Source organism: Leptonychotes weddellii, chromosome 2 (genome assembly GCF_054177405.1).
Source record: "Leptonychotes weddellii isolate Sample4059 chromosome 2, ASM5417740v2, whole genome shotgun sequence".
Taxonomy (NCBI): Eukaryota; Metazoa; Chordata; class Mammalia; order Carnivora; family Phocidae; genus Leptonychotes; species Leptonychotes weddellii.
In genome coordinates this window covers 172,522,770-172,545,394 of record NC_138370.1, presented here as the reverse complement: position 1 = coordinate 172,545,394, position 22,625 = coordinate 172,522,770, and the positions used below count along the sequence as shown (strand labels likewise).

Here is a 22,625-nt window from a genome sequence, read left to right as displayed (position 1 = left end):
GCCAGGACATCACCCAACTGTGAGGGATCCAGCTCGGTCCATCTGAGGGGCCTGCAAGGGCACCCTGTGCAGGTCAACCCAGGTCTGGCAGTCGGGCAGGAGGGGTCACTGCCAGCACATCACCCCCACGGCAGATGCTTCTGCCTCCTGCCTGGTCAGCGCCCCCAGCAGGACTTCCTTTCTGGACGACAAGCTGCTGTCCGTCAGGCACCACCAGGCTAATACTGCCTTTTTCTAAAGGTTTTTGGGACCTTAAGACATTCGGCAAATGATCAACACGTGCAACTTTCCACTCAGGGATTCATTTTTGAAAAGTGCCAAGATTTGTTGACCACCGTGACCTTGCCTCATGCTTCCCTTGGTGCTGAGCCAGGCTCGAGGCACCAAGAAAGGGCTCCGTCACTGCAGGTTGTCCTGAGCAGTGCAGGGGACAGGGGGTAGGAGGAAACCCCAAGACCCTGGAATCTCATCCCAGCTCTGCCATTTACTAGCTGTGGAACCTTGAGCAACTTCTTCATGTATATTTATGCCTCAGTTTCCTGTCTCCATAAAAGGGAAAAATACCACTTTCACCGGTGATATTTCCCCAAACCTACATTCCCCTAGCACTTGTCATGTTCGGGTGCCCTTCCAGGTACTGTAGGTAGTTTCTCATTTAATCCTCCTAAGACCCCTGGGTACAGGGACAACTGTCCCATTTTAGAGATGGGGCCGTGAGGAGCAGAGCCCCTGCTGGAACCCACCCCGAGAGCACCGGAGCTGGAGGCCGGCTCCATGCTGACGTCCCTCGGGGCATGACGGACACACCCTCTCACCTGCAGCGTTAGTGTGATGGTGAGGATCCCGAAGAAGAGGGCCATCAGCCCAAAGCCACCCATGAGGAGGGGTCTCCGTCCCAGGCGCTCGATGACCAAGCCCTAGGTCAGGGTGAAAGAGAGACGGTTATTACTTCCCTTCTAGCAGCAGGAGAGGGGGAGCGTGGAACCAGCACTGGGGTCATGGTTAAAGGACAGATTGGACCTTCAGGTAGCCCTGCCACTTTCTCCATGGCCACAGCCAGAGTGGCAAAGGTCTTTATGAGAAAGGGAGGGAGAAGAAAGTCACCATCCTTGAGCACCTGCTGTGTGTCCATATACTCACCTTTCCTTTTAATCTTCCTCGTTAGGGAAGGGTGGGCTTATCTGCAAAAGGAACTCAATGGACGTGGTTGCTGTAGCCCTTCGCCCACTCTTTGGAGCCAGCCTGCCATGGAAAGCAAGGGCAGTCTCTCCTAATACCCCTGTGTTGTCGATTCTATGGGGCAGACTCCCAAGGCAGGGGCCCAGGGGTGGGAGTGGGCAGAGAAGGTCTGACGTTTTCCACTCTGCCTGTGCCTGGGTGGGTCAATTTCATTCTGGGGTATGATACCAGGAAGCTCCTATGACTGCAGCTTCTGAAGCCATGTCCCCCGGCCCAGCTTCCCACCGCTGTAGGACTGTCACTGACCTCTACCCGGCTGGCCCTGTGTCTACCTCTCACTTGGGCAAAGGTGGGGCTCTTCATTGAGCTCCTTCAAATGCCAATGACCCTGAAAAATAGTGATGTAGCTAAGTTTCAGAGACAGGCAGACTTGGGTTTATATCCTGGGTCAACCACTTTCCAGATGTGTGAGCTTTGGCAAATGACTTCCCTTCCCAGAGCCTCAGGGCCTTTATCTGTGAAAGGAGGTCCAAAATACCCTCCAACAAGGCTGACTGGAAGGGGCGGGTGGTTCAATAAGAGACTGCATTCAAAACACATAACAAGTCTTCCGATTATGCCAAGTACCTTCCCTCTTCTTCCCTCCCCCATCCCAGTGCACAGAAAGAAAACACCGAAGATCAGAGAGGTGAAGCAACTCAGTGGCCATCACACAGCCAGTAGAGAGAGACAGAGACAGAGATGGGTGGGGGAGGGGAGAAAACTTGAACTCAGAGCATCTGCATAAAAATGCACAGCTTTTCTCCACTGGGCAATCAGGCAAGGCTTCCTGGAGGAGGCAACAGTAGTGGGAGCTTGTCAGGCAGAGGGACCAGTGGGAGCAAAGGCCCTGATCAAATGAGTCATCCGGTTTGGATAAGGGAAGGGAGCGACACCGCTGAGGGCCACGAAGCTGGAGCAGATGCTCCTCTTGTCTGCCAGCTTCACGTGATGGTGAAGGGAAATATATGATTATTCTTTTACTTGTTATTTTTCAGTCTTTTCCAAATTTTCCACAATAAGCTTTTTTTTAACTAAAAAAATAGTCTAAAAGATAGACTTAGCTAAAGCATTGGAGATGCTATGCCTTGAGTCACAGATCATTACTCTTCCCCTGTCCCCTGGCGATTTCTAATACCCACACATGCAAATCTTCACCATGTAGGATGTCTTTGCTACACTCTCAGGATGGCATCACCATTCCCCACAGTTGAGCTCACACTGAAGACAAAGGCTGCTCATAGCTGGAATGTGGGGCAGCTGTGAATCTTGGGTTACAGTGCCCAGTGACAGAGTGCCAAAATGATGAAAGAAATTACCGTGATGAGCATCACAGTCACTGTGAGCCGCCGAGCATGTAAGTTGCGGTCCTGAGATAAACACGTGCTGCATTGTTACACAGAGATTAACGTGTACTTATTACTGACTTCAGTGTTTTGAGTGTTTTTCCTTTTTTCTTTTGGTTTGCTTTAGTTTCTTCAAAGGCACCACCAACAATTTCAGTATCAGCAAGTGTGTCCCAGATACCAACTTGTTGAGACGCACTGTCTTACATCATGACGCCAATATTCAAGTGCTTTGGGGTGGGTGTGGGGATCTGGCTATTCCGTTTCCCTAAAGTCTCCTGATGAATCAGTAACCTGAGCCAAGGTAGAGCTGGAAACACTTCCCTGATTCAGAAAGAGTCTCTAAAGATGTCTAGGAAGACACCAAAGAAATAGCTGTGAGAAAGAAAGAGACGAAAACAACTCTGTCCGTCCTAGTGGGAAACCCAATCAGTCCGCAGGGCTCCTTTCTTTGTCTCTGCCTCTTTTAAATTGTTTTAAAGTGCAGCCTGTCGAAAGGGATTAGAGTAAACATGGTATTTCCACTCCACATTAAAGTCATTAATGAAAACATTAACTCAAGATGAACAGTGGCCTCTGAAGGTTACTGATGTCAGTTGGAGGTGGACTGTCAGCCTCCAAGAAATCCTTTCTGGGGACTCCTGAGCCACAGGGTTATTCAGCCATTTGGCAGCCATGTACCCACCACCTATTGTCCATCCCACAGTGCTAGGACCGCTGGTGGAATAATACAGAGAAGGTCTTTTGTCATTGTTAGTATTTGAAGATCAACTTTACTGACTTAGATTAAATTCTTAGTTAGATTCAATGAAAGGTACTGATTTTAATTGTACAGTTTGGTATGTTTTAACAAATTTATACACCCATAAAGCCATGACCACATCAAGATACAGAACATTTCTATCACTCCAGAGATCCCTTGTGCCCCTTTCCCTAGCTGTAAGCAACCACTGATGTACTCTCCATTACTCTAGATTAGATTAGTCTAGATTAGGTTAGAAGTCCATATTGGTGATCGCTATACTTTTTTTAAAAAAAGATTTATTTATCTATTTGAGAGAGAGAGCAAGCGAGCAAGTGCATAGAGGGGCAGAGGGAGAGGGAGAGAGAATCCCAAGCAGACCCCATGCTGAATGTGGAGCCCGACTCAGGGCTCAATCCCATGACCTTGAGATCATGATCTGAGATCAGGACCTGAGTCAAAATGAAGAGTCAGACATCTAACCAACTGTGCCACCCAGGTGCCCTGGTGATCGCTATACTTTTGAGATTCAGCCCTGTTGTATATACCATTCCTTTTTAGTGCTGAGTAGTATTCCATTGAATAGATATACCACAGTGTGTTTTTCCATTCATCAGTTGATGGACGTTTGGGCTGTTTCAGTTTGAGCTCTTATGACTAAAGCTGTTGTAAACACTGGGGTCCAAGTCTTTCTATGTAGATGTGTGCTTTGCTTTTTCTTGGGTAAATACTCATGAGAAGAATGTCTGGATTGTATGGGTAAAGTTTTTGTGAGAAACTGCCAAACTGTTTTCCAAAGGGTTGTACCATTTCAGATTCCCACCAGTGGTGTACAAAAGTTCCAGTGGCTCCACATCTTCATCAATACTTGGTATTATCGGCCATTTTGGTATTAATCATCCTTAAGGTGAGCAGTGGTATCTCAGCGTGGGTTTTAGTTTCAATTTTCCTGGTGCCTTACAGTGTTGAGACTTTTCATTTGTGTATTGATGCTTCTGATATCTTCTTTTGTAGAGTGTCTGCCCAAGTCTTTTGTTCATTTCCAAGTGGGCTCTTGGTCCTGTTTTTGCTGTGTTCTAAGAGTCCTTTATATCTTTGGGATTCAAGCCCCTGGTGAGCTGGGTACTCTGTGAATACTTCCCAGTCTGGCCTGCTTTTCCATTTCCTTCACAAGCTTTTTTACATAGCTACAGTTTTTAATTTTGATGAAATTTAATTAATCAATTAAAAAAAATGGTTCATCCTTTTTAGTCCCATTTAAGAAATCTCTGCCTACCCCAAGGTTGCAAAGACTTCCCCCTATGTTCCCTCCTAGAAGTTTTATAATTTTAGCTCCTATGGTTCAGTCCATGGTCCATTTTGAGTTAATTTGTATGTGGCATGAGGTAAGCGTTCTTTAGTTTTTTTTCCATGTGAATATCTAGTTTTTATGGTACTTATGGTAAGACTAACTTTCCCCTTTGAATTTCTTTGGCATCTTTTGTATTTCTGGATTCTATTCTGTTCCATTGGTCTGTGTGGCTGTCTTTATGCCCTCACCATGCTGTCTTGATTATTATGCAGTGAACATTCTATAGCACTTACTATGTACAAGGTATGGTGCCAAATGCTTTACATATAGTAATAATTTAATCTCATAACAGCTCTATGGGTATGTGGAGGCTCAGAGAGTTTAGCAGCCTGCCCAAGGTCATACAGTGGCAGAGCCAGCATTCAAGGTCAGGCATTCTGGTTCCAGAGTCTTGCTCTTAACCCCTCCTCACTGGCACATACAGATTTAGCAAAAGGATATATGCAGGCTCCAAGGCTTTTCTTCCTTTGTATGAGGCCCTGGCACAGGGACGCTGAGAAGAAGGAGACAGGAGTCCTTGCCTTTGGCGAATCTTATGGGTTGAATTGTGTCATCCCCCCCCAAAAGATATGTTGAAGTCCTAACCACTGCTACCTCAGAATGTGATTTTTTTGGGAAATAGTGTCTTTACAGAGGTAATCAAATTCAATGAGGACATCAGGGTGGGCCCTAATCCCATGTGACTGGTGCTCTTATAAAAAAGGGGAAATTTGGACACAGACACGCACATGGGTAGAACGCCATGTGAGGATGAAGGCAGGGGTCAGGGTGGTGCTCTCCAAGACGAGGAACACCATGGATCACCAGCAAAGCACCAGATGTTCAGGGAGAGGCCTGGAACAGATTCTCTCTCACAGCCTTAGGAGGACTCTGCCCTCTGATGCCTGGTTCTCAGACTTCTGGCCTCCAGAATGGAGACAATAAATTTCAGTTGCTTCTGCCCCTCTGTGTGTGGTACTTTGCTATGCAGCTCTAGCAAATTAACACGGGGAGCTCACGTCCCATGCAGAGCAGAGCTTGGCACGTTGTTGTTCAATGATGAAACACATGAAGAAAGAAGGAAGGGATGGAGGGAAGGAAGATAGGGTCTAAAATGTCATTTATTTCAAGTGTGACTCAAAGCTGACTTGATGTGCATTTATAGTATTTTAGAGACATTACTTTATATGAATTTTGTAGGCCAATCTCTGTCTCTATTGTATTCTTCATGTACATCTCAGTATAAAGTGCATGAAATAACTACTCCGTGCTTGGCAGAATCCCTGACATCTCAAGGACTGCAGAGCCCTCTAAGAGTCCATTGCTCGACAAGATCCTAAGGGATGTCCTGTTCTTCCCATCCCATCTCATGTGGGCCTTTTCTGTTCCGCTCTTCCCATGAAGTCAGCCTCTGCCTGGCTTATCGTGCTCCTCGTGAGCATGGGGGCCACGTGGCTGGCTGTGGGGCTCCAGAAGGAGGAAGGGCTGTTGGTGAGGGCTTGGCTGCCCTCAGAGCATGCCACCCGGCTGCTCCCAGGCAGGGGGTGTGGATCCCAGCACGGGCAGAGCACTCGGTCCAGATTTCAGACGCACCTTTCCACAAGTGGCCTTAATTGGGTCTACTCAAACACCTGTGGACTGGGTGCTTGTGATGAGCTGGCACTTAGCCTGGTGGGAAACATGAAGACCAGGGACTGAAGGGGTATGGGTGACAACTACCACAGCCATTTCTTTAAACCTACTGTGTCACCCCCCCACACACACACCCCACTGGGGCAGGATGCCTCCTAGAATGGGGCCAGCACCCAAGTATCCCAAATGGCCGCCCTCGATCTTGACTATTTGGGGGTGGTGGGGTCCCTGAAAAGCCCTCACCACCCAGCCATTCTTGAGTCTCTAGGCAGAAGCTGGATTATTGCCAAGGCTTTAGTTCTGGAAGGATGGGAGGAAATGTGGGAATGCACAGTGCCTGGATAGACAAAATCTGACTTGTCCATGCCTCCCTGGATGAGACTAATTGAAAAGCAAAGGAGGAGTGCCTGGAATGCTGGCCCTCGGCCAGATTCTTACTGTGGCTCAAGGTTCTCATCTAGGTAGTCAATGTTTAAGTTTTGAAGAAAAACAGGCACCTGTGGTGGTCATGTACTTCCTGGACTCCTTACCGCCCCACCCTTATCACACGCTGCCCCGTATGTTATTGTCCCGACCATGATGGTTACACTTTCCTCTTTGCTTTGCGCTTCTCCTGATGTACTGATATAACCCCAGTAAAAGTGGAGACAAACTTGGCTCAAGGCCTTTTGCCACTAGAGCGTCTGGTCCCCAGGCCTCTCCTTCCTCCTACCCAGGTGTCTGGAATCATCTTTTCTTCACTGTCTCAGGGTTTGCTGGTCACACCCGACAGAAAGGAATGGGAATGGTTTTATAACTGTGGACTCAGCTCTCTCGGCAGAGAACAGAATGCAAAGACAGGCTGCATGAGAAGAAATGTCAGGTTTCAGTATTGCTAGTACTTCTGTTTTAAGTCTGCAAGCATTAATCTTCGCTTTCACAAATCTCTGTCTGAAAAACAGAGACCTTGGAAACCTGCGGGTATCTGCAAGTTAATGGAGTTTTAAGGTCTGTGTTCAGAAGACAGGGTCTCAGAAATAATTTTCTACTTGGAACAGGCTATCTAAATTGAAAACTAAAAATAATCCATTGAAACAAACTTTGTTCAGGAATTTCTATTTAAAAGATGGATGTGTGAGGGGCGCCTGGGTCGCTCCGTTGGTAGAGCATGCAATTCTTGATTTCAGGGACGTGAGTTCAAGCCCCATGTTGGGCATGGTGCCTACTTAAAAAAAAAAAAGATGAATGTGTGAGATCTGTGATATCTGTTTGGGCTAAAGTTGTAAGAAATGAAAAAAAAAAGGTACTTTTTAAATGATTATCATTCCAGGGTGGTCCACAATCCTTAAGTATAATAAATTTAAATGGTCTTGAGATATTTTAACTGAAGTGCAAAATCAGATATGGATAGGGGTCAAATGGAATAGAAGGGAAGGCTGGCCCTAGACTTGGCTTTTCCAAGTTCTTAAGTCCTGGGAAGTTTTTCCTTGGGTTAAAGCCCTAGCTTCTGCAGCTTCTAAGGGAAATACAACCCCCCTCTCCCTTCCCAAAAAAGGAAAAGTAGTTAGTTCTTTAGCCTGGTGGATGGGTTAGCCTGCTGATGGGTATTAAGGAGGGCACGTATTGAATGGAGCACTGGGTGTTATACGCAAACAATGAATCATGGAACACTACATCAAAAACTAATGATGTACTGTATGGTGACTAACATAACATAATAATAAACAAAAGAGGTTTATGATCATAAATTTAACTGTTCTCAATTTGGGGCAAGTGGGGAAAAAGTCAGCTCTCAAAGAGAAGTTGAGGAAGAACCACAGGGTGGCCAGCTGCCTGAGAAATCAGTGCTCCACCACCAGGAGCATGGAGCCGAGAGCGCCTGGGGGACAGGTGAGGGGGTGGGGGCAGCTGGCCCTTGGAGCTGGCACCAAGGAACAAAGGAACAGTGTGAGTCTCCACCAGAGCCCCCAGGAGCTGCGTCTTCACCTTCCTTTAATGGGCAGAGCCGGTGGGACCAGCCCAGATGCAGGGAAGCCAAAGGAAGCTCACAGAGAGATGGGGAGGGAATTGGAAGACGTTTGGTGGGAAATAAAGCATTGGTGGGCTGCAGGGAACAAACCGGCTTGCAGGTGTGTCCTTGGCCAAACTCAGAAATAGAACCACCTGATAAAAAGGTATTATCAGAGCTGGGAGTGGGTGGGAGCAGGGACTGCAGGGAAACGGGCTCCAGGGAAAAACTGCCTGTGTGCTTTGGGTGGCCCTCCCTGCCCCTCCTGTGAGCAAGAGCCCTCAGAACCAGGGGAGCCCCCACGTCCACATGCATGCTTCCTCTCAAGGCAACAGGTTACAGAAGCGCCTTCTCGAATGACGACATAGGCAGCAAATAGGAAAAGCTACTCAACCGAAATCGTGATTTCTCAGCTCCAGCAGGTGCTGCCTTCTTGGATGGAGCCCTGCAGCTGCTTGCCACCCCCCCACCGGGAGTTTGGGGGCCAAAGGAGAAATCTGGTTCCTCTTTTGCTTCATGTGGCCCCTCCCCTCTGCCAAGGGCAGGCCTCCAAAATTCACATGGTATTCTCTCTGTGTGTTTGTGTCCAAATTCCCCCCTTTTATTTTTTTTTAATGTTTAAAAAAGATTTTATTTATTTGACAGCGAGAGAGCACAAGTAAGGGGAGCGAGAGAGGGAGAAGCAGACTCCCCGACGTGGGGCTCAATCCCAGGACCCTGGGATCATGACCTGAGCTGAAGACAGACACTTAACTGACTGAGCCACCCAGGTGCCCCCAAATTCCCCCCTTTTAATAAGGATGACAATCATATAGGATTAATGGTCTCCTTATTCCAGAGTGATCTTATCTTAGCAAATCACATCTGTAATGACTACATTCTGAGGTACTGGGAGTTAGAGCGTCAACATATAAATTTTGTAAGGATGACAATTTGACCCATAATAATAATTATGGATACCTGCTTAATGCCAAGGGCTGTGAATTACTGTATAATTCTCATGATAAGACCTGTTGAGGTATAGATTTGTATTATCTCCACTTTCCCTTAGGGAAAACAGGAGCTCAGAAAGGTTGAATAACCGGCCTGAGGTCACCCAGCTAGTGAGCTGAGGGCCACGAGACCACAGAGTCCAAATACCCCACCACCCTGCTTTGTTGCCTGGACCCACTTTCTCATCCAACAAGTGCCAGATCCAGGGTCTTAAGATGAAGCTGTGAACTCTACAGGTTTTGATTCTGGGTTTGTTTTGGAAGCAGAGCAGGTGGTGGAAACCAGCAGGGTTTTTCTTTTTTAACTTCAATGCTATGGCCAAGTCCATTCCTGACAACCACACAAACTTACTGTGAAGAATAAGGAGCAAGAAGGACTTACGTGAATTCCGTTTCCCCTGACTTGAAAAAGCAGTCTCTCCACTTCTCGAAGGAATGAGGCCCATTCCATGAGCTGCTGCTGACCCAGGTCAGGCTCGTGGGGCCCAGGTGACACTCGGCGAAAGTTCACTCAGAGACTTAATGCCGCGCCGAGAAAGTCAGTTTGGAAAAACAGCTGTTTCTGCAAGATGCAGCTATTTACAGCTACCCAGGCCGATGAGCAATGCCGGGAGCCAAAGTTAATTGCCAATCAAACGAACAAAAATGTCTTTCTCAAGTTTATTAGGTCCCAATGCCATTTTAACAGACTGTCAAAATCTCAGGAAGAAGAAAACAAATTGGGAAGTCCTTTTCGATAGGCGGCTGCCTCACAGGGTGGGATGAAACAGTGTCCATATCTTTGGAAGCAAGGGAATAAAAACTTTGGAAAGGCCACGGGATTTACTGCGTACTGACTGTCAGCTTTGCTGCAGCGGGCCTTCCTGCGCTTTGAGGTTTGCTTCCACAACAGTTCTGGAAGGCGCTGGATTCGTCTCCTGGGGCTGCGTCACCACAAACATAGTGGTTGCAAGAAACACAATCTCCTACAGCTCTGAGGACAGAAGTCTAAAACACGTCTCGGGGGCAAAAATCACAGTGGTCGGCAGGGCTGTGATCCTTCTGGGGGCTCCAGGCAAGAATCTGTTCCTAGCCTGTCCAGCTTCCGGAGGCCACCTGTTGCCTCGTGGCTCCTTCCTCCACCAAAGCCAGGAACTGCCACTCCAACCTCTGCTTTTGTCCCCGCATCTCCTTCTCTGACTCTGACCCCTGCCTCTCTCTTTCACTTTGAAGGACCCTAGTGATGACACCGGGCCACCTGGTTAATCCAGGATAACCTCCCTATCTCCAGATCCTTAACGTCTTCCCACCTGCAAAGCCTCTTTTGCTGTGTAAGGTGACATACTCGTGCTTCCAAGAATCAGGACGGGGACACTGGGGGACCAGGATTCTGCTTACCACAGGTAGGCCCGGTTATGTCCATTTTAAAGATGACAAATAAATTCAGGGATGTTGGGCAATTTTCACCAGGCCACTCAGCTAGTAGATGGGTGGTTAGGATTTGAATTCAAAGCTGCCGGCCCCACAGCCTCAGCTCTTTCTCCCCTGAACACGTTGTTCCATCTCAGACTCCCAGCCTCATGCTGGAGTTAATCTCGAGGTACTCCGGGGATGAGGGTGAAGGCCACCATGTTAAGAACTACTCCCAGTGGACTATTCTGCATCTCCAGTTCCTTTAGATGAAACACTGGGAGGGCTGCAGATGACTGGGGCCGTGTGCACGGGACCAGTGGACAGGCTCCCCAGCACACTGCCCTTGGCTTCACCTGGCTAACGCCTGCTGGACCTTCAGTGCTCGCCTTCCTGGGCCCTCTTCCAGGAAGCCCTCCCAGGAGAGTTCATCCCAGTGTTGCACGTGGTATGTGTCTGTTTCTGGATCTTTCTCTCTAGAACACGACAACTTCACTGGTGACCTCCAGACACAAGCAGGATATGGGTGTGGAATGAATGCAGGCATGAATGAATGACGCCTCCATGAGAGCTATGAAGCCGCCACTCCCCACAGTGGGCCCACACACGGCAGTCCCTGCTTCTCTAGAACACATGTTCCAGGTGACTGTGGTCCATCGTGCTCCACACTTGAAGGCAGCAGCAGGTCGACTCCCCGTCTGAGTTTACAAAGGTCCTCTCTATGGGCAAGGGCAGTGCCCTTTTACTTATTTATTTATTTGAGCGAGAGGGTGTGCATGAGCTGGGGGGGAGGGGCAGAGGGAGAGAACCTCAGGCAGAGTCCCTGCTGAGCGTGGAGCCCCATGTGTGGCTCAATCCCAGGACCCCGAGATCATGACCTGAGCTGAAATCAAGAGTCTGATGCTCAACTGACCGAGCCACCCAAGCAAGGGGCAGTGTCCTTATTACTGAAATGGGGAAACTGAGGCAGAGAGCTGTTGAATAATTACCCCAGGGTCACACAGCTCAAAAGGGACGGAGCAGGGATCAGAATCCAGGCTCTGCCATCCAGGCTCTGAGGGGACATGCTCCAGAGCCCTGCCCCGCAGACAGCGGGGAGAGAACTGACCGTACAGCCAATTTCTGAAGAGCCGCAGAGCCTGCATGGCTGGTGTTCAGTCACAGGGGCGATGATCAGCATGCTCTTACACTTCAACAAAACATGTCTCAGACAAGAATGAAGGAAAGTAAGACGGAAAGCAAGTCTGGCACGGGGTCATGTGAACAAAAGCAGGGTGACTACTGCGCAAGAACAGAACACACCCGTGCACAGAAAAGCCAAGGGGAGATTTTGCCAAATGTATGTATGTTTGTAGATTTCTTCTTCGGTTCTTCCTGCTTTTCTGAATTGTACACATGTACCCTAATGAGCTCATGATGATTCCTTACAACAACAAAATACTTTACCGACCCCCGACCCCCAAACAAACCCTGTTGTTTCCCACCATTTCCATTCCAGACTGTGCGTTTCCATGGATCAACGTAAGCATGCATAGCCTCATCGGGGGTGAAAATGAGAATTTTGTGAAACTCCCAGATTGTGAAATGGTGAGATATTTTCCTCTAACAAAAAGACCGTGAGTGAAAGGAGGAGAGGCACGTCAGTCCTCAACACTTTCCCCACACCCATCTTTAGAAGCATCTTGTTAGAATGACCCATTAGGAGCAAGGAGCAAAATAAAGCATTCTGTCAAAAGCAAGTTAGAAATGGGACTGGAAGTCTCTGCATGTCTTTGCTGCATCAATCCTGTCAGCAGAAGTCGGTGCAAGGGAGGAAATAAATGAGCTCCTCCATGAAGGTCTGAGAACCTCACTCTGATTCTACCCTCCTCTCTATCCTTTGGAAAGGAGCCCCGTCGTGGACGGTGTGCCTACAGTGTGAGGCAAGACCACACACCTACGAGTAGAAGAGAATCAGACATCTAAAAGGGGAAACTGAAGCTCAGAGAGGTTGAGAGCGTTGTCCAGCATCTCACAGCCAAGAAATTCCAGAGCCAGGATTCAAATCTAGTCTGGTCTGATGGCCCCAACCTGTGCAGTTTCTGTGAAATTCTGAAGTCTCCTAACTCCCTCCCTGCAGTATGTTTATTGTGTATCTCTGAGGTTGAGAAAGGAGGATGAACTCTGCGTCTTCCTTTGGACACTTCTGCTGACTATTAAAGTCACACTCTGTTACACTGATCGACTGGAATGTCCTTTCTCCTTTCCTTTGCCTGCAAACTCCTACATATTCGAGGTAGAAAGATGACAGCTAATGGTTTGGAAATATTTTAAAGCCATGGCAATGGACCTTAGGCTCACAGGGACACCGATTTGGACCCCCAGGGAGAAATGGCCCTTTTTACTGGGTGCTCCATCATCTGTGACCAGGTGAGAGTTCAAAGAAGGGAGCAATATATTAAAAGAAAGACAATAGGTAGGAGAGCAAAATATAGATAATATTCTCCAGATAGGTGAAACATCTTAAAATTCCGACACCTTCGGAGTGACAAAGGACATGCTCCTTTAAAGGCAAGCACGTTTGTTCCCTGGGGGGTCCCATGGCACTGTTCACCCCACTATGATGTTCTCAGGAATAACCCTCAGTTTACTTACAGAGAAGATAGCGGCCAAAGTCTCGATGCCACCGGTGCTCAAGGTGATGTATGGGATCTTTTCTGGCGAGATCCCAGCTTTTTCAAAGATGCTATTGGTGTAGAACCAAATCTATAATGCAGGAAAGAAAAACAAGGGAGAGTCGGTGAAAGGCATCTATCTCCAAAATTAAATTCAGGTGCAAGGTGGTCTCTGAGATTTGCTGCTACATCCAGCATGGAGCTGTGTGGTGTGGCCAACTATTTGTTTTCTTCCTTCTCCCACCTTTGCCCCTTCCTCATTACTAACAGACCTACCATACTGGGAGCAACACGTGCTGAGCTAATTGTGGCAATGAGATAGGAACAGAAATCTCCTTAAAATGAGCTTTCCACCAACGAGGTGTGATCCCATTTTTTGCCCTTCCTCCTTTCTGCTGTCAGGATGGTGAACATGATGGCTGGAGCTTCAGCAGCCCTCTTGGATCACTAGGTGACCTCAGGACAGCATGGTAGCGCCCATGGTAACTTTGTGAGAAACTGAAAAGGTTCCTGATCTACAAGACACTTTACTGTCATCCACTAGAAAACTGTTACAATAAATTTCTTTTTTTTTTTTTAAAGATTTTATTTATTTATTTGAGAGAGAGAATGAGATAGAGAGAGCATGAGAGGGGGGAGGGTCAGAGGGAGAAGCAGACTCCCTGCCGAGCAGGGAGCCCGACGCGGGACTCGATCCAGGGACTCCAGGATCATGACCTGAGCCGAAGGCAGTCGCTCAACCGACTGAGCCACCCAGGCGCCCTACAATCAATTTCTAATGGGGACAATGTGAATGATGCCCTGAGGGTTGTGCAACATACAAACTACACAACTACACACAGAGCCCCTGCTTTGGGATGGGAGCCACCTGTTCAGAAGCTAGAGTGAGAAGTTAGAAGGAGCCTGTGTCCTTGCTCACCAGAGTGATTCTATAATTGATTAACCAAACCTGGGCACCTTTGAGAGTGTTAATAATTCGTTCGGAACAAGAGGCATAAATCTGGATTGCCCTGGGCAAACCAGGATGTGTGGTCCTGGGACTGCTGTACCACCCTTCCCAATTTTCCTCGATGTGAAGTTAGGTCAGTGTGGAGGATTCTGCCACTTGAGACCAAACCTAACCCTAATGACACTCATGGGGCATCGGGCAATCATTGACTGGAGGTTGGAGACCTGGCTCCGTGTTGAACTGGCTGTGTGACCTCAAGTAATTCACTCTGTCCTGCTGGGCTTCTTTCCCCTTCTCCAAGAGGATAGCCATGCCCCTCCTGTGGAGTGTCCAGATTGGGTAAGAATTGTCACTGTTCACTATTTACTTAAAATTTCGGGTCCATAGGCTGGACACGAGCCATTTGTGTCCTCCCAATCCCGGCCATTTTCTTAAAGAGCACGAGTTTGTTAAATATAGAAAACCAAGCTGTCCTTTACATGACATCTGACGAGGAAACCCGCCACCTTCGGGGGCCTTGGAAGCATTTACACCCTGATCGTTATTAAGCAGAAACATTAGAGCTCGTTGCTTATAACTTGTCAGGCCCGATGGTGGCTGGCCACGCTCCTTGCATTTGGCTCTTACTTCGTTTTTGGAAAAAGCTCTCATTTCTACAAATTTGTCTTCTTACCGGCATTTGTTTAGCAAAACATTTTTCATGCACTGGGGGAGAAGATATAATTTAGGAACTACACATATCTATAGATGGCTTATCTTTTAGTGAGGGGAGTATCTTCTTAAAGTTACAGGCACACTCAGAGGCCAGTAAAAACGACTGCATGTATTTCTGTGAGCTTGCTGGCATGGACGCATCTCTCGGCAAAATGCGTTTCAAGCTTCTCATAAAACAAAGACCCTCTTGCCGGTGTCTGCCCCACATTTGACTGAGCTGATAAATTAGAATTTTAGATTCTACCTTTGCTTCCACATTCACCAAGTACAGAAGTGGCTCCTGATAAATTCATTCTTAGGGCTGTGACAGAAGCTAAAATTGTTCCAGAAAACCCCAATCTTCACCAGATTTGTTTGTATAATCTCCTCCCCTTTGGAAAGTAACTGTGATCTTCAGAGTTGGATCAAAGGGGCTTAAACACCTTTCTTAATCTTTACCCAGATTCACTGATTTTTAATAGCCAAGGCTCTATGGACCCCTTCCATCCCCCAGAATACTCTGCTGCCTCAGTCTGAACCCAGGGCTGCCAGCCCCTGGTTGATTCCACAGGGTACGTGCTCTCCTGTGGGAGCTGTGTGTGCCCTGGCCTCCCCCCGTGGCCTCCTTCCTGCTCCTCACACCCCATGCAACCTTCCCTGCTTCCAATTCTTCCTGAAACCCCTCAGGTGTTTCAAGGTTAGTGAAGAGGGTCGCACTGCATAAAATTACACCCTCATTGGGGGGGGGGTGCTAATGAAAGTGGCTCTGGAGTCATTTCATAGTAAATGCATTTATCCCTTGAGAGGCAGAAATCAGCCCTTTGGACCATCTCCCCCATTCCAGGGCTTGCGAGGAGGTCCTGCTGGGCTGGTCCCAGGAAGGGGGTGGGGAGGAGGCCTGCCCAACACACAAATTGCCTGTCTCCTTCTGCCGGCTCCAGAAGCCATTTCTCTCTGGCTGAGTCATCTTATAGAGCAGGTGGGTAACGGCCTCTGTCTCTATCCCACTGAGGTTTACGTGATCTGGCAGTTCGAGGGTGTTACACACTATGGAAGCACCGGGAAAGGTGGGGTGTGTCCCGCAGCAAACCCTCCCCGAGGAGTGTGCTTTGTGTTGATCTCATCCATGACACCATCACGCTCTCAGGTTGCTGACAGTCTCCTCCCTCGGGGGCGGACGGTGGACTGGAAGGAGCCACAGTTTGGAGTGAACACCGGATTCCAACCCAGGGCTGCCTCTGGGGAACTGTGGGTCTGTAGGCAAGGGACTACATGTCTCTAAAGAAGGTAAAAAAAATCTGTCTTTCAGGGTGGTTGTAAAAATGTTTAAAGTGACAAAGTAAAGCATCTTTAAAAGATTTTATTTATTTTAGAGAGCGAGCTCGTGTGCGAGAGTGGGGGGAGGGGCAGAGGGGGAGGGAGAGGGACAAGCAGACTCCGCACGGAGCGTGGAGCCCAACGTGGGGCCCGATCTCAAGACCTTGAGACCATGACATGAGTCAGGCGCTTAACCCACTGAGCCACCCAGGTGCCCCAAGCATCTTTTATAGAATTGGTACATAACAAATGGGGGGGTATCATTCTAGAAGATTTCCATCTCTCTACTGAGACACCATGGCTCTTTGGTAAAGGAAAATGTCAGTTATGCACATGCCTTGGGGAGGAAGGCCTTCTGGGGCTGCTTCTCAGCCTGCTTCTTGACTGCCTGCCTCCGGGGCCCCAAAGCCCTCCTTCCTAACTCCTGACACAGTGTGTTAGAGACCTAGCATAACACACATCATCATTTTCAACTCTCTCAACAGCTTGTGAAGGTGACATTGCCTTAGGATCAGAGAGACCACACACAGCCAGTAAGACCAGAGCCGGGTGCAGACCCAGGCCTGTTTGCTTCCGGCCCCACGGCTCTTCCACTGCTCGGGCTATGCTGGGGCTGTCCGTGCCCCTGGCTGACTGGAGATTCCTCTTCGATCCATCATTCCCCCCCCCACCCCCGTAACCAGGAGGCTCCTCGCCGGTGAGAGACAGAACATTCGCACAAAAGTCTGGTTTTCATGCAAAGGACAAACTGCTCAGGAGGAAGGCAGTTGCAGAAAATAAGGAATTTTAAGTGACAGGTCTAATTTTAGAAGAGGCAATTTGAAAGCCATTGTGAGGAGGAGGGAAAAAACAACCCCACACTGAAAAGGAATTTAGAAACAACTAAATGTTAAATCCAACTTCCGCTTGATTTCTAAGGTATGCGGAAACTATTCATTGACTTCTTGGCGAAAATGCCCTGGGCAATATGTAATGTTCGCTTAATGTGGTGATTGTCACCTGGGGGTAATTTTCCCCCCAGGGGACATTTGGCAATGTCTGAAGACATTTTTGGTTGTCACAACTGGTGGGGTAGCCTACTGTCATCTGGTGGGCTGAGGCCAGAGATGCTGTGGAACGTTCTATAGTACACAGGACAGCCCCCCATGAAAGGGATTTTCCGGCCCCAAATGTGCATAGTGCTGAGGCTGTGAATGTCTCGGTTAGTGCAGGCACCTGGGCCTTAGAGAAAGGCTGGCCAAGCCTGGGCAGGTGCTTGGCCCTCTGGAAACCTCATTTCTTCTTCTAGAAAATGAGGATGGCCCCATTTGCCCTGCAGGACATTTGGGGCTGGAATGAAGTGATCAATGGGGAGATTCCTAGCAGTATTTGCAATGTCTTCAACTACAGACCATGTCCCCCCAAATAATTTCTGAGACAATTAAGGGAAGAAAGCAAGTTTTAAAGGGCATTTGAAGTTTTCCATCTGGTAGACAGCATTCCTCCTTGTCTCACGCATTATTTGGACTGAGAGGCAAGAGGTGCAGGGGAGAACTGGACTGAAGCACAGGACTCTGAGGCTGAGGTGGCTGCCAGCCACTGTTTGTCCTTTTGTATGTAAAAGAGAGGGTGTCAGACTTGTTGCATTGGCTGCCTAGGGATGACCTTGGGACACAGCCCAGGGACACATATGGGGATGCTCGAAGGGGGCCTTAGGGACCCTCCCCGCTCAGGGCTCAAGCGGCCAGACCTTGTGGCCAAGTGGCTGGGGCTCAAATCCCCTTTCTACCACTTGTAGCTGTGTGACCTAGGGAAAGTCTCAACGTCTCTGTGCCCAACAGTGGTGTCTGACTCACAGGACAGACACAGGGACACCTTCTGGCTCACGTTAGTGCTAAATGAATGTTTGCTTTATTATTATTACAGCCGAGCAGGCAGAGGCTGGGGGAGGGTAGTGATTGGCCTAGGCTTCCCACTGCAGGCCTGTGGTCACACTGAGACAGACAGCCAGGCCTCTGGATATGGGTCCAGAGCTTTTTGCTCCATGTCCAGTTAAGCATGCCAAGTGGGAAGCATTACTTCTGACTTAAAGATTAAAAATAATCCTAAACAAACAATAAATAGAAGGAGAATACCTGAACATAATAAAGGCCATACATGACAAGCCCAGAGCTAACATCATACTCAGCTAATATCATATCATAATATCATCATACTCATCAAACTGAAAGCTTTTCCTCTAACATCAGAAACAAGACAATGATGCCCACTCTCACCACTTCTAGTCAACATAGTACTGGAAGTCCTAGCCGGTGCAATTAGAGAAGAAAAAGAAAGAAAAGTCACCCAAAGCAGAAAGGAAGAAGTAAAATCATCACTGTTTGCAAATGACACGGTCTTAAATGTAGAAAACCCTGAAGATAGCGCACACACACACACATTGTTAGAACTAATAAATTCGGTAAAGTTGCAGGATACAGAATCAACATACAAAAATCAGTTGCGTTCTGGGCACCTGGGTGGTTCAGTCGTTAAGCGTCTGCCTTCAGCTCAGGTCATGACCCCAGGGTCCTGGGATCGAGTCCCGCATCGGGCTCCCTGCTCAGCAGGAAGCCTGCTTCTCCCTCTCCCACTCCCCCTGCTGGTGTTCCCTCTCTCGCTGTGTCTCTCTTTGTCTCTGTCAAATAAATAAATGAAAAAATAAAAATCTTTGAAAAAAATAAAAATCAGTTGTGTTTTTATATACTAACAATGAACCATCTGAAAGGGAAATTATGAAAATAATTGTATTTACAATAGCATAAAAAAATACTTGGGAATAAAGTTAACTAAGGAAACGAAAGACTTTTGCACTGAAAACTAAAAAGCACTAAGGAAATAAATTAAATACACAAATAAATGGAAAAATACTCCATTCATGGACTAGGAGATTTAATATTATTAAAATGGCCATACTACCCAAAATGATCTACAGATTCAATGCCATCCCTATTAAAATCCCAATGGCATATTTTCCAGAAATAGAAAAAAATCCTAAAATTCCCCTGGAACCATATCTTTAAAAAGAACAAAACTGAAGGCATCATATTACAAAGCAACAGTAATTAAAACAGCGTGATACTGAAATAAAGACAGACATATAAACTAAGGAAACAGAATAGAGATACCAGAAATAAACCCATATGTGGTCCACTGATTGCCAAAGGGTGCCAAGAATATTCAATGGGGAAAGGATAGTCTGGCATATAGTGTTGGAAAAATTGGATACCCACATACAAAAGAATGAAAATGGATGCTAATCTTCACTCAAAATGGATTAAGATTTTAAACACAAGAACTGTAAAAATCCTAGAAGAAAACATAGGGGGAAAACTTTGTAACATTGGTCTTGGCAATGATTTTTTTTTTGGAGATGACACCAAAAGCAAAAATCAACAAGTGTGACTACATCAGACTAAAAAGTTTCTTCACGGTAAAAAAAAATAATCGACAGAGTGGAAAGGCAATCTACAGCATGGGAGAAAGTATTGGCAAACCATATATCTGATAAGGGGTTAATCACCAAAATATATAAGGGACTCCTACATCTCAACAGCAAAACAAAAAAAGATAAAACAAAACCCCCCAAAGCCTCCAAACAACTCCATTAAAAAATGGGCAAAGGACTTGAACAGACATTTCCCAAAGAAGACCTACAAATGACCAACAAACACATGAAAAGACACTTGACATCACTCAGCATCAGAGAAACGTAAATCGAAACTACAGCAAGATATCACCTCACAGCTGTTAGGATGTCTACCATGAAAAAAAAAAAGGTGCTGGTGAGGATGTGGAAGAATTAGAACCCTTGCACACTGTCAGTGGGAATGCAAACTGGTGCAGCCGCTCTGGAAAATGGTATGGAGGTTCCTCAAAAAATCAGAACTGCAATATGAGTCAGCATCCCACTTCTGGGTTTTTATCCAGATCGAAATCAGGATCTCGAAGAGATATCTGCACACCCATGTTCAATGCAGCACTATTCACAGTAGCCAAGGTGTGGAAATATCCTAAACGTTTGTCAATGGACTAATGGATAAAGAAAATGTGGTATGTGTACGCATGATGGAGTATTATCCGGCCTTGAAAAGGAGGGATATCCTGCAGCATGTGACCGCATGGATGAACCTGGTGGACACCATGCCGAGGGAAAAAGCTGATCGCCAATACTGTATGCTTGCACTTTCGTGAAGTATCTAAAGTAGCCAAACTCATAGAAGCAGGGAGCAGAGTGGTGGTTGCTAGGGGCTGTGGGAGGAGGAAATGGGGGGCTGCCAATCAACAGGTGCAAAGTTTCAGTGAAGCAAGATATATACGCTCTGCAGATGGGCTGTAGGACACTGTGTCTACAGTTCACAATCCGGCGTTGCGCACCTGAACGTTTGTTAAGGAGGTAGATCTCACATTAAATGTGCTCACGACAATAGCAAAACAGATGAAAGGCAGTCACTATGAGGAGGGTGGGATACCTGGAAGCTGAGACCTCCCCAATCCCAGCCCTTGGAGCAGATGAGATGGTTTCTCCCCATCCCATGCTGATGCAGTGGGGTTTACAGATACACCCTAGTGGGATTTATATAGGAAGTTATATAGGGAATGCAAATTGGAAAATTATATCCCGGGAGAGGAGAGAATTCTGTTTAGAAATGTCATGGTTCTCAATCCAAATGCCTCATTAAATACAGATTCCATATGTGGCTTTTACTACTCTAAATGTTAGCTCTAAGAAATGGATCTGCCCCCTCTCTACCTTCTCAGAACAGGGAGGGAGGCTTTGAGCCTGGAGGTGCAAAGAGGAGGAAAGGGCAGCCCCTGTCCAAGGCCGTGCCCTTGGCCCAGGCCCCTCCTCCTCCTGCTGACTTTAACCAGACCAAGGAAAAAGGTAAAAACAGGTAAGTTGCAAGATGATTTCATTTCATCCCAATGTTTCCAAAAATAGAATCAAGAGTAGTTGAAATGCGGCAAAACATGATGGTTGGAACTTTCCATGCTGTCACCTTTCCCTCTCCGGACAGGGACGCCTCTGCTTCTATGTCATCTCCCCAAACACGCCCCAAACCCCCTCCCTGCTGACTTTCAGGGGATGCCAGGCTCATGAATGCAGCGGAGCTGTTTTGTCTGGGGCTCTGTGGAAGGTCCCCCTTATCCTGTTGAAATCAGCCCAACCAAGAGTACTTTTATTTAAATCATCTTTCACTGACAACTTCCTAATACCCATTTTAGTAAGAAATCTGAGTTTTGGGGATCAGAAATTATAATGGTAGGCAGCATTTATTAAGGGGCAACTTTGTAGCTGCTGCATTGAACACTCTGCATGGATTATTTCTTTCAGTATTACGTCAGCCCATTTTACAGATGAGGAAACTGAGAATGGATCAGACTGTGGGATTGCCCGATGGCGCAGAGCTGGTGGAGGTAGCAGAGCTGGGACCGGATCCTGGTACTGAGGCCCAAGCCCTGCCCCACCTTGCCCTCCCCTCCCTCTAGTTCCTCCCTTTGCGCAGGGATGCTCACCGCATTGAGACCGCAGAGCTGGTAGCAGGCCATGGTGATGACCACAGTGAAGACCTGCCAGCGCACGAGGGGACTCCGGAGCAGCTCCAGCACGGACACCAGCTGGACATTCCTCTGCACGCGGCTCTCCATCAGGACCTCCTCCACCTCTCGGGAGACATCCTCTTTGCCCAGGAAAGTCTGGAAGGCTGCAAACAGGGGCAATCACAGATTTTTAGCAGGGATCAGGATGTTTGCCGAGTCTGACACTGGGCTCTGCGGGGATAGTTCCACCACCCAGACCCACACATTGTCAGGGAGATAGCTGGCAGGGGCCTTTGAAACCATGAAATTCTACGCCTTTGTTTGGAAATAGGAAAACGGAGGCCCAGAGATGTGCGGTGATGTGCCCAAGGTCACCTGGTTGGCTAGGAGAAGAGCCAGGAGAGAACAGGAGTCTCCTGATTGCCCCCAGAGGGAAGAGGAGCACATCCAGGGTTCCAGTCCCATTGCGATCACAGAGCATCAGTCCATTGTTTGTAACCATTCCTGCCTCACATGGCTCTGTTAGTAATGGGATGATGTATACACACTAACCCCTAGCTCAGAGCTTCGCACATAGGAGGTGTTCTTTTGATAAATATTTATTCAGCGCCTCCCATCTGCCTGGCCCTGGGTGCTCATCCTTGTTGGAGGTATTCAGATGGTCAGACTGCCTGCCACTTGGCCAGGATGCTGGGAGTAGATTCTATCATTGGGAGGAGAACTGAACTAAATGCCCTCCAAGGCCCTTTCCATATGACCCTGGGGAACACAGGAACCTGGGTGGACATATTCTCAAAGAGCTAGTCTTCCCAGGATT

General features: G+C 47.6%; 1 protein-coding gene across 10 annotated transcripts in view; it reads right to left on the bottom strand.

The window, feature by feature from the left end:
- SLC2A9 (solute carrier family 2 member 9) overlaps window positions 1–22,625 on the bottom strand; it is a 196,763-nt gene that overhangs the window by 41,078 nt on the left and 133,060 nt on the right. For all 10 annotated transcript variants that reach the window (XM_081812617.1, XM_081812615.1, XM_081812614.1 and 7 more), the window contains 3 exons: window positions 21,785–21,972; window positions 13,271–13,381; window positions 816–917 (listed from right to left, as the gene is read on the bottom strand). In XM_081812617.1, the coding sequence (XP_081668743.1) occupies window positions 816–917; window positions 13,271–13,381; window positions 21,785–21,972 (401 nt within the window). The remainder of the gene's footprint in view (window positions 1–815; window positions 918–13,270; window positions 13,382–21,784; window positions 21,973–22,625) is intronic.